This window comes from Falco rusticolus, chromosome 2 (genome assembly GCF_015220075.1).
Source record: "Falco rusticolus isolate bFalRus1 chromosome 2, bFalRus1.pri, whole genome shotgun sequence".
Lineage (NCBI taxonomy): Eukaryota > Metazoa > Chordata > Aves > Falconiformes > Falconidae > Falco > Falco rusticolus.
The window spans coordinates 89,136,893-89,149,108 of NC_051188.1; the positions used below are offsets into that span (position 1 = coordinate 89,136,893).

The 12,216-nt window shown below is 41.8% G+C and overlaps 1 protein-coding gene across 8 annotated transcripts in view; it reads left to right on the forward strand.

The window, feature by feature from the left end:
* The window catches only part of APOO (apolipoprotein O), a 32,702-nt gene extending 27,685 nt beyond the window's left edge, over positions 1-5,017 (forward strand). For 7 of the 8 annotated variants that reach the window (XM_037377143.1, XM_037377140.1, XM_037377139.1 and 4 more), the window contains 2 exons: positions 1,365-1,460; positions 4,511-5,017. In XM_037377143.1, coding sequence (XP_037233040.1) covers positions 1,365-1,433 — 69 coding nt within the window. In that variant the 3' untranslated portion in view covers positions 1,434-1,460; positions 4,511-5,017. Of the gene's footprint in view, positions 1-1,364; positions 1,466-4,510 lie in introns of those variants that run through there. The other variant, XM_037377138.1, reaches the window with a different exon arrangement.
* The last annotated feature ends 7,199 nt before the right edge of the window (positions 5,018-12,216 follow it).

The following is a 12,216-nucleotide window of genomic DNA, read 5'->3' on the forward strand; positions in this document are numbered from 1 at the left end:
GCATTATGAGTCAGATTATTCGTTATAAATTGTAGTAAAATGTCGTAATTTACAAGCTCCTGTACAGGAAAATTACAGAGTAGATGATTATTTTGAAACGGGTGTGGTTTGTGGATGTGATGTCCTATACTATGAAATATCCTGGGTAGTGATCAAAACAAAATGGGTCTTTTGAAAGAAAGAATTAGCTTTTAAGGGTCTTGCTAGGCATATTTTTAATAAGAAATTTAAAGATTATCTTCATAATTGAATCTTGATGTATTGAGTCTGTACTCCAGAGCAGCATATGCAGGGTCTCAAAGGCTTGGTGCCTTATTCATAGTGTTTAATTTGTGCTGGGATGTAAATTTGACCCATCCTGTGAAATGTTTATGTTTTTCAGCCTCTTCTGGCTTCTTTTGTTAGGTTTTCCATCACATTTAAGTCATATTGCTAAAAATATCTTTTTAGAATAAAAAGAAAATACAATTTAATTTTCAAGCGTAGAATTTAAGAATAATTGAGGCTGGGTGCAACATTTGGTGGCTCAGGCCTTGTACAGTCAAGTGCTGAATATTTCCAAGGATGGAGATTGAAATAGTTCTCTGGAAAACCTGCTCCAGTGCTTGATCAGTGGTGTGATAATTCGGGCTGTTTTTGCCACGCTCCTGTGTCATTTGCTCCACGTCCTTTAGGTGTGAACCTCTGAGAAGAGCCTAGCTCTTCCAGTTTTGTAAATGCCCATTAAGGAACTGTGGATAGCAATTAGGTTCCCCCTTTGTCTGGTCTTCACCGGGCTGAACAGACCCACAGCCTTGTATGTCATGTGCTTCAGACCCCTAGTGATGTGTGTGGCCCTGTAAGTATTTTTTATTGATCTCTATTTAAAACTATAATCAAATGCCTGTTCGTTATAGCATGCTTGGCAAATCGATAGACCAGACACTCTAACAAGCCTCCTTTCATTCTTTGATTTCTATAATTTGTTTCAAGGAAAGTGTGAGAACACTCTCTCAAAGGATACATACTAAAAGAGAGCTATTGTATAAATCCACACAGAATTCAGAGAATGCAAAATAACAACTACTCTGTGGGAATTCATCCTTTGTTATTAGTGCAGGCAAAATGAGTCAATTAAAGCATTTCTGTTGAACTATTTGTTCTTTTAAATCCTTTAATTGCTTGGCTAACTACAGGAGAACTAAAATCTAGAAACTGGGAGAAGATAATATTTGAGTATATTATACTGCTGAATTAGTCTTACCAGTCACTTAATTTTGCAAGACATTTTTGTTTCAGCTTTTGAAGAGAGTTCCTGTTCTGACAAAATCGTTAAATGTGGGTTGCCTCAATTGAAATTTTGTGCATATTTCTCCCTCCTGAAGGGTGATGCAGATGGTGACAAACCCCTGGAAATCCATGCCGCTTCAAATGAAGAGCGAGCCCAGAAGTAGAACACCGGATCACTTGGAATCAAACAGGTAAAGGATATAGACTATATAATGGTACGTGCAGCAAAATAACCTGGAAAAGCTGAACATCTGCAAGTTTGACTTGTAGTTATCTTCATATTAATGAAGAAAGAGGGGAAGATAGGTAATAATTTTACTTGCCGTAACACTTTATCAAAAATATACATGCTCCTTAACACTATTTAACTAATCTAAATTCTTCACCTGTAAAGTACAGCAAGTAAACATGTCTCCTCCAAGGGTTCTGACTTAACGTAGCAAGGCATTGTTAATGTATTGTTGGTGGCTGGTGGTTTTTTTTGTTTGTGGGTTTTTTTTTTTTTCTTCCCTAAGGAAATTGTTTGGGTGTTTTGGGGCTTTTTTTGTCCTTCTGCCTCCCATACCAAAAACCTCTTTGCCTTTGTCATACCTGTGCAGGCATGAAGGAGGGGAAAGAAACCTCTTCCCTGCTGGTATGTTTTCTTTAAAGATTTGTCAGTGCCAGGGTGTAGTGTTATCTTAAAGCCTGTAACAGTCCATAACGTGCCAGTTCTTTCATGTTGATGCACCTCCGTAATGAGATGTGCTTCAGCAGTAGGGAATGAATGATGGAGGAAGTGGAAGCAGCGCTTCCCAGTTCTCCAAGCCAGGAACTCAATTTGAAATGCCAGTTCTGTCCTGACTTGGCCAGTAGACCGCTTTCTAAACTCAAGCGAGTCCTGTGGTGGTTAACAGTTTCTAGAAAAGCAAAACAAAACCACTCTCTCAAGTTTAAGGTGGCTCAATTTCATAGAACAAAAATGGCTCTGTATTTGAGGCTTTTTATTGCTAATGATGATGTAATTGGGCATAATTTAGTACAAAATATCAGATGATGCCTGCTCTGTTGTCATTTGATAAAGGGTGTCTTTTCTGAACATGTTTTCTTGGTGCTTGTCTTTGCCCTATATTATTTTCACATTATGGTGAAGACTTATTTTGAAGGTGATCCTAGTATTGTAGGGACTCCTCGTTATTTTTGTATGCAGTGTTCCGCTTACCAGAAATCTTTTTTTTTTTCTCCTAACTGCCAACTGTGTAAATAGTCTGGATTTAGAAAACTGCACCAATTTTTTTCTTTCATGCATCATCACCAGTCACAAATGTTTGCAGATGTGGTGGAATGCACACATCTGCTGAGCAACACTGTTCCACTGTTACATGGTCAGCTTTAAAAGCAAAACAAGTTTATAATGTGTTTCCCTTAATGTATTTTAAATTGCTATAGCTAATTCTCACAAGGGCAAAAAGCTATGTTGACTGGCTGATTGCTTAGTACATTAGTTTTTCCTTCAGACATATGAATATAAAGTCTTTAAGAACATGTGTTTTCCAAGTATTTTATAATTTGGCCCTAAAAAATAATTCTTTTAAAAAAATAGGAAGAATAGTTTTTTTTGGGGGGAGGTAAAGATATGCAGGAAAACCAAGAGGAAGAAAAGCTTCTCTAAAATTCACTAAAACATTGTGCTTGTGAATGAGGACAAAGCTACTAAATGGCAAAAAAACAGGAAAATTGAACTTTTGTTTACGTATATGGAATACTATACGAATATCAAGGTTCATTACAAACAAATCTGTAAATAGCTTTTATTTTAGCATTTTTTACTATGCGAGTATAATTTCTGTTAGATCTTTATTCACTTTTTGAAATGTTAGTGCTTTTTGCTTAAGCCACATTTTCTTTCTTTTTTTTGGGTGGGGTGGGGTGGAAGAAAAGGTACAAAAGCTGTCAGGAGGACCTGAAGTTGATATCCAGGTTATTTGTCTTCAGGATTTTAATCATAAATACACTTATGCTATATACGTAAGTTTTGGGGAAAACCTCACTAATGGCTACTGTTGCAGATGGTTTACTGTCTGGGTTTTTTTAAAGAAGGAAGGTAATTGGTCAGGTGCTTGAAGTACCTGGGTGCTGCCAATTCTGAAATCTGGTTCCTTGATCTGCCACATGTTGTTTCTGAAGGAGCTCAATAAACGGAACTGCTAGATTTTTGACCTAGAGCAACCAGATGGTGAAAGTTCAATTCAGTATCAATTTTCAGCTGTTCTGTGGGGGTGACCATTTTTTACTTCTGCTTGAAATCAAATCCGGTTATTAACTTGGTATCGAAGTCCAGATGTTTCATTGGGATTTGGGTAATCCCAAAGGTTGGAGAATGCTGCTGTGATCTTTGGGAAAGGCATACTTGCTTATTCTAAATGAGATCAGTCCTGAAAGTCTCGCTGTATTTTTCAACTGTTGGCAATATTTCCAGCTGAATGTGGTTACTAAAATAAAGACAGTCTCATTTTCTTCAATGTTTTGCCACAGCATGGGTCTCTAAATTGTGAATGGTCAGCCAAGGACAAAATCACTCTGGGTTGGAGATGGTAACATATTTCTCCAGCCCCAAACCCAACAGCATTGCACCTCCTTTATTGTAGGGTGTTTGTCTTCAGTAATTGTATACAAACTACAGCTCGAACCACATCCCATCGTGGGAGAAGCAAGCTTTAATTTTCTCCAGCTGTTGTGCTGAAGAGTTGCACGGAAGTGATATGGCTTTGTGCTTTTCCATGAAGATAGGATATCTCATTTTCACTCTGTTCAGGTTCTATATTTATGTAATTCCATTTCTTTGAGTTAAATTACCCTAGCTTTACACCAGAGTAAGTGAGACTTCAGGAAAAATGCCTTTGGTGGGAATTAAAAGAGAATTATTTTTGAGAAAGTTTGTTTATTAAAAAAATTAACTTGGTGTCTTGTTACTGTTGAAGTGTTCTTTTCCTTTTGTATTTCTATACAGTTCAACTATAGGAGTTCTCTAGAGCAAACATAATCATTAGTGCTGTAATGTCAGTAATATGAGGAGTTAAATAACTTTACTGGAAGTAAATTTGTATTGAGAATGTTCTTCAAATAAATTTTAATCAACTTGCCATATCAACGGAAAAAAGTTTTAATTGCACTTTGACAATGGAAAGAAAAGGCCCATGATATTTAATTCTCCGTTCCCCTTCCTTCCCTCTCCCTCTTGTCCTCTGTCTCCTTTCTCCAGCTGTAGGTGAATAAAAAACAAAGATACAAGCAACAGTTTCCCAAGATAAAGAGGAAAACTATCTGAATCCATTTTGATTTTGAATGTGACTAATCTGCCTTCTGCCTCAGGAAAGACTGACTGTGTGCTGCTTGGGCTTCTGGTATGGAATCTGTGAAAGGACACTACGTATCTTGGTCGGTCTTGAGACCTCATCCTCAGTTCTGCAGCAGGACTCAAGCCTGCCCATGCTTGTCCCATTGCAGGATCAACATTGCAAGTAGCAAGACTCAAAATTCCTCAGTCTCTTGTTAGTATTTATATATAAAATAAAATTCCAGTTACACAAAATGGTCATGTGTTTTTCCCTTCTGTTGTCTTTAAACTCATGTATGTGACACTTGCACAGTCTGTGAAAGGTTCTTGAGATGCTGTTGACAATGCCTGTATTTTTTAACAGTGAGGAAAAGCTTAAAGTAGCATGATGTTTTGGCTTACATTAGCTAATAGAGTTACGAATGAGAACAATTACAATGACTCTTGTGTTTTGTCCGAGTCTCCCCCTCCTTTCTATAGAAATCTTCTGCCTCATCAGTGCCAGTGGGAGGTATATAATGAAGCATCTGTGAGTTCCTGTCTAGTAGATGGATGGGAATGGAACTGTTAATGTTTGTTCTTGTTTTTGCTTGAATGCACAGCTCAATGGGAACCAGAACATTACGGTGGTGGGAACCAGCTATAGAATAACTTGACTGTTTCCTTATTCCCTGCCAGGGGAGGGGAGGAAAAAGTGAAGCGAAGGGAAATACAAAAGGATTTCCAGCATTTTGAAATCTTTGAACAATAAAACCTTTCATTATTTGTTGCCATTTCCATGAGTCTGTCTTTTGGGGCATGATGCTTCACAAGTTACTGTAATCCAAGTAGCTCGGAGCATTTAAAGCTGTGTTGGTGAGTCTTAAATGTTCCTAAATTAATTGGTGCATATGAGGCATGGGGGAAGGATGGAATTAAATGTGTGCTTGTATAATACATTAACATTCTAAAAACAGCAGGGAGAAACATCTTTGTTATGACTTGGTTAGGTATTCCAGCTGAGTGTATTCCACAAACTTTTAGAGAAAAACAGACCTTGGCCATAGGAATGCCAGTCTGTGTGGGTGTTTATAACATGGGCTAACTCTTTTTAATACAGGCATAAGGCATGTGGTTGCCTCAGGCAGAAAAACTGTATCTCCCAACATGCTCAGTGTGTGTTTTTATGATTGTTTTGGGCTGCTAAAGATGGATGTTGATTTACAAAGGGAGCAGAGTTCTTGAGTGGGGTTTGAGGGTGTTTTTGTTTGTTACTTTAAATTCACCAACATAGTTCAAATGGGCTTGGGAGGATCAAAGTAGTGTCTTTGTCAATAGTGGAAAGGAAACTTGGGAAATATTGGTCATAGCTGTAACTGCTCTGTTGCACTACTCTTGCAATATGAGTATAGATTCGTTTCTTTCCTTAAGAGTTGTTTTTCATTTACACATTCTCGTATCCTAGAAAAATCATTACCATTGAGTTAAGAATACAGCTTCAGATCCCTGTATTTTTCTCAGTAATATTTGGCATATGCCATATTGGCATTTAAGAACATGATTACTTGGCAATTCAGGTATTTTCACCCCTAGACTCCACCAAGATGTGCTTTCCTCACTCTTCTTTTTGATGTGGTTGTTAGCTGTTCTGTTTCTTTTTACTGCCTGTGAGAGCAAAGTGAAGTTTTTCATGTCCAGTCTGTTTCATTAGCTAATCCTCATTGAAACACAGCAGCTTTTAATCTTTGTTTACATGTGTGTGTGCACATGTTTAAAAACTCTTGGGTTATGTAAGTATCACTTAAATGCTTTTTACTTGATCATGTCTTCGTACTGCATATTTACACTGTTGCTTAAAAATGTCCCAGATGATAGACATAAAAACAGAATGCTTTTATCAAGCAGGAAATGACTGCCTTCGAGCACCTGCGTACACACATGATGAGGAGATGGTTCCAAAATGTGAGCAAGATAGTTTTAACTGAAATCCTTCCCTTTAACTGAAAATGTCTAACTGAAAAAAAAAAAACCCAAACCCAACCCACCCTGTTTTTTACAAGTGCAGAAAAAAAAAGTTTATGCTGGTGAGAGTGCAAGAGATTGTAAACATTTAAGTCACTTGGCACAGACTTTCCTAATGAGGAACAGGAGAGCAGTGACTGCTGTTCATATATATGTATGCGTACACAGATGCATGGAACTAATTTGTGCATGTATTGCCTGCAGGCAAAATCTGGCAAAAGATACTACAACATAACTTAAAAATGGTATATTCCTCACCCAAGTTTCACATCAACTGTTTGGTCATCCTTCCACTCGAAAGCCTTTCAGCTTGGTAACTGGAGTCTGTGCAACTGAGGAAATAGTGTTCTCATCTCAGGATCCACGGCCATGGTGGCTGTTGGTAGGTATGCTGGGGCTAGGTTGCAGTGCTCGCTCTTAAAGACACAATCTTTTAATTTCTGTAGCATGTGAAAGTTGTAGAATTTGAGATTGTCAGGTTGGCCAGTGCAGCCCTCAGTGCTGGGATGACAGTTCCTGTAGGTAGTGGGTTAATTGTCTGAGTAAAAGTGGGCAGCATAACCTCTCCTTTTGCTAGAAGGAGCATCACCAACCTGGAGTAATTCTGTTAGCCCAGGTAAAAAAGCACAATCTTGCAGCTTGAATAAAACCACAGTATTTTGCCATAAGTGTTCATTGCAAAAATCCGGTTTGGACTCAGAGCTGTAACTGCAGAAGGCCCCAGACACAGACTTGTTGGCAGACGTTGTAGCTGAGATGTTTTGGAGCATTCTTCATTGCATCCGTCACCTTTGAAAAGAGTTTAACCACAGTGCGATAAACAGTGAGATTGATATGGATGGAGTTGTGTTGTAGACCTAGAGAAAAGAACGCCCTGGGAGTTGAAGGGGCTTGCTACTGCTCTGTTTATTAGCCCTGGTAGAAAAATCATGGTGTGAGCACATTTGCTTCAGAACAAATACAAGCTCCTGCTGCATGTGGGTGGGTTGTTTGTTTGGGTTTTTTTGTTGTTGTTTTTGTTAAGGTTATTTTTGCACCTTCCCATAAATCCCAAGCTTCTTGTAAAGGCAGTTTTATCGCAGTAAACCACTACTGACAAAGAGCAGGCGTGCTGGGAGGCCTGCATGACTTCCTGCTGGATCTTCCTGGATGTAGCATCTCAAAGCAGTGTCAGCTGTTGCACCTGGATGGCCTGGCAGGTGCTAGGTCAACCCCACTGCAGAAAGTTTTTGAAAGGTACAAAAGCTTCTTGTTTACAAGGAAAACCTTTGTTAACAGTATCTTAAGGACAAAACAGAAGTTTTAGCAGAATAAAGATGTTTCTAATTGTGTAACAACCCCCTGTCCTCTTAAGCTGGACAGTTAGCCGATTCTGGTATTGTTTGACTGTGTAGGTGTAGTGACATTGGTATATAGATGCAATTGCACCGTTTTCTCCCATTTTGTTTAAGTAAAGTTCATTACTGGTTGTCTCCGGTTAAAAACTGAAGTCTGATCTGGACTTTCATTTTATCTTTAAGTTTTTGTATTCCACCAGAATGCTGCTCTCGCGGCTGTGTTTTTCAGGCTGGTGTTCCTGGTAGCCATTGTGTTGCTGTTGAAAGCTGGAGAAATCAAAGGGGGGTTCAGGATGTCTCACAGCTGGTTACCAGTCATCTTCCTATAAAAATACCTTTCTGCATGGGAAATGGTGCTACAATGCCTGCACCAGACTAAGCTGTTGGGCTCTGAACTCCTGGAGGGTGTGTGTGGGGGATTTTTTTTGTGCATTTAAAGGTCTACATATACCAACTACCATGCAAAGCCAGTCAGTCGTGGGGACTGCATCCAGCTGTGGCAGGTAAGCTGGATATGATGCTCCATCATCAGGCCCAGTTACTGAGGCATGATCTTGTCATTAGTAAGCTTTGCTGGATCTTCTGGAGGGAGGAAGATAGATCCCAGGTGACTCGCTGCTGTGTGCCCAAGAATAGCTGTGTAGCAGTTGGAGTGCTTGCACTTAAGATCTTGGAGTTTTTGTGCCCACCATGAAAACAGCAGGGGGGTGGGGGGGGTGGGGAGTAGGGCAGCTTGGTAAGGAAACTTCCTTTGTAGCTTGAATACAAACCTGCACAAGGCTCCAGAATTTAATTTGATAAGAGGCTGAAGCTAAAGGATGTGCTTTATGTGTAGCCTGAGTGTCCCGATCTTGTTCAGCAAAGCTAACCTGAAGTTCGTAAGGTAGCCCCATACAGTAACAAGATGTGTCACTTGCTATGTGGGGTTTTTTTGGCAGACTGGGCAGGTGTTGTTGCTGCAGACCTTCACCCACTTGTGTTCAGCCGTCCTTCTATGCAAGGAAGGTGGCCTGCAGCCCGGAGACCGCTGCAGGCAAACAAGGGAGTGCTGCGAGAGCACCCCATCCTGTTTCGGGGGCTTGCTCAGCGTGTATTTTAAGGTAGCAATGAGTTCAGCAACCGCATGCCTGATAAAAGAATAACCTCAAGAGGAGAACCTAATTTCTTCCATCTTTGGCTGTCACAGTGTTAAGGCCACAAGACCATACTACCTCCCGTACCAAAATCTTTTAAAATCCGGTGTTCTGCATCCAGATGCATCCGAATCTTCCCCGTCTTGACCCGAAGTACCTTCAGCCAACTCCAGGGTGCAGCACTCGTGCCACTGAAGCACTACCTGTTTCCGCGGACTGAGAATGAGCCACATCCAGCACTTGGCCAGGGGTGCTGAGGCACCCTGCGAGCCTGCTGTGCCCCTGCTCTGCAGGCAGCCGGCTTGTGAGGCAGAGGAGGAGGGAAGGGCGTCCTGAGCAGAGGTGTGCGGTGATGCTCCCTTCGTGCCAACTCACGACTTCACTACTTGGGGACATAGAAAAGCACTCTTTTTTTTTTTCCCAGCAGCGAAGGGACGGAGAAGCGTGAAGCCAGAAGAGTCTTCGTGGCCGTATGCGTGCACCAGCTAAGCGTCATAGGCAGGCGGCTGTGGAGGCAGTTCTCACCACCACAGTTTAGCTTCTTTACTTTCTTTTTTTTTTTGTTAAAAATTGTATGTAGAAACACGCAGAGTTAGTGTGTCAATCCACAGCGAAAGAAAAGAGATTCTCCCCTTCCCCCCGCTTCCGTGCCCTAGATTTAAGTTCACGAAAGACCTCTCTGTAAATTTAGCAAGCTTCAGACTCACTTCCTTTTGTAAGGAGACCTGAAAAAGCCGTTTCCTGATTCGTACAGCGCTCTTGTATGTGCCCACTGAGTGCTCATTCATGAATCATAAAGGTAACCTCCGTTCAAAGCATTGCGCTGATACTTTGGCATTGTACAAAAAAAAAAAAAAGTTTTGTTATTCAACACAGCACGCTGAAGTCATCTTTGCATTTACTGAGGAGCCACCAGTGGGGTTTTTGATTTTCTGTCTTAAAAGCTTCTTTTACAAAATGCCTGAATTAAAGGGGCTGGTAAAAGCACCAAAGCCAGCCCAAAGGACTGTTTACTGTCGTGTGCCAGGCTTGACCCGTTTTCCATATCCTGCCAGAGATGAGACATGGCATCAGGAGCTGTGAGTGACTCAGCCGCGGCCCCAGTCTCGGTGCCACGCAGAAAGCTTACGCAGCACCCTCGCTGGCAAGCCCGGGCAGGCTCGGGGCTCGGAGCAACCCTTCGTGCACTAAACTGGGTGAAGATGCTGAAGAAAACTCAGGGGATACCAGCAGCAAAGGACTTACTCTCCTGTCTGTGGTTTGGTGGGAGATCACCGAGGCACAGTCTGTTGTGTTTATCCTTCTGTGCTTGCCTCCAGGTTCATGTGACAATAAAAATGAGCCATTTCTGGCTGACGGGAGAAGGAAATGTGCATCTGCTCGGCTCTCCCCCATCTCTGCCAAAAGAGAGCATGAGCCAAGTTATACATAATATTGGAGTCGTCTGCTGTTTAGCAGCCTTTGCACAGAGTCCAACTGTACAAGGGCAGGGCCCTGGGGCCAAACAACCTTTGGCTGTACTTTTGCCCTGATGGAGTAAGATCAGTATGATCTATCCTTGTACATGAGAGCAAAATGCACAGATGCTAAAATCAGCAACCATGTATAACCAAGAAGAAAACAGTAAAGGGGAAGAAGTCTTAGCTTGTAGAAAAAAGAGGTAACTCAGCATAAATGTGAGCACATCCTCATCTACTACCACAGCCCTTCTCAAACTCTTTATAAAAAGCCAGATATTTACTGCTTGCTTTTTAGCATTACTGTTTTTATGCTATTTTCCTATTCGTGGATGAGGCTAGCCTGCTAAGGAGACAGTCTTGTTTGAGGAATGTTAGAGGACAGTGGTGTAAAACCACCCTCAGCCCTGGGCTAGCCAGTGACTCACACCCAAAAGTAACAGAACTATGGGAGCAAAAAAAACCCAAGTGATTTTAGGTTCCTAGTGGGTAAGCTAAGGTGTAACATAGATGTGCAAAACTTGTTACGTACCTCAGGCCACAAGCCTCTGAGCTAAGGATGTACTGTGCTCGGAGCCTGATTTTTGTCCTGGAAGGCTACAGGGTTAATTACCATGAATAAACTCATAGCCATCAGTCATAAGCAAACTGCCATAACTAAATTCATAACCGTTAAGGAGATGTGAAGTGGTAATTTTAATTAGTAATCCTGTGGGATTTCCCATATGTTTGTGTTTTCCTTGCAGAGTGAAAGGCATGAGGGGAGCAGTTTTATTTGCACATGAGTTCTTCCCTCTTCCCCTGCAGCTGAAAAACTGCTCTGCCTGCGGGAAGGCTGAGGAGCATCGTGTGAACCACCCAGCTCACTTCCAGCCCTGGAGGGATGCTCCTGGAGCATGGGAGACCTCAACACAGTCCCTTCCAACTGGGAAAGAGGGACCATGTCTGCATGAACTCAGTGCTGGGGTCCCTAGGCAGAAGATCCTGTAACATTTCCAACTTGATTGTTGACTTAATTCTCTGCACCAATTTGTTTCTTCTCACTTATTCTTCTCTTTCTGCGACCCTTCTCTCTGGTGGACTTTCCTGGCTTTGCCCAGAGCATCTCCTTGGCCTGGGGGTGCTGCTGAGGTCTTCCCAACTTTTTTCTTTCACACTGGTAGTTTTTTTGAGGAATTCCGACACCTCATCACCCCTGCTTTCAAGGTTTCTTGTTTATGGATTTCTCAAGCTCCTTCCTATGTATGGTTACCACTAGCAGTTCTTATCACTGATTTTGAGACAGTGTTTCCTTAAAACCTGGTCAATTACTATTTTGAGAGCTGGAAAACAATAAGCTCACTCTTCTTTAAAAATATAATTTATTTTAAGCATCAAGGATTTAAGCCAGGTTAATTTTTAGTGGTGGCAGCTCTGCTAGCCCCATGGCCTCATCTGACCCAGTATGGGAAGGGCCTTGGCCCTGTGCTGGCATGTCTGGAGGACTCCTGGTGCCCCCGGAGCTGTTATTCCTAAACACGTGGTGTGTGGGGCCGTGGCACATGACCCAGTGCTGACGTGGGTGCATGCAGGTTGTGTCCCTACGCTGGTGCAGCAGCAGCCCCTCCTCCCTTATGGGAGAGGCTGTAGGTGCGGGTGTCAGCATCAGCATCCTGGCATCAGCAGCTTTGCAGCCCTTCTGGCACCCTGCAGCCAAAACCATC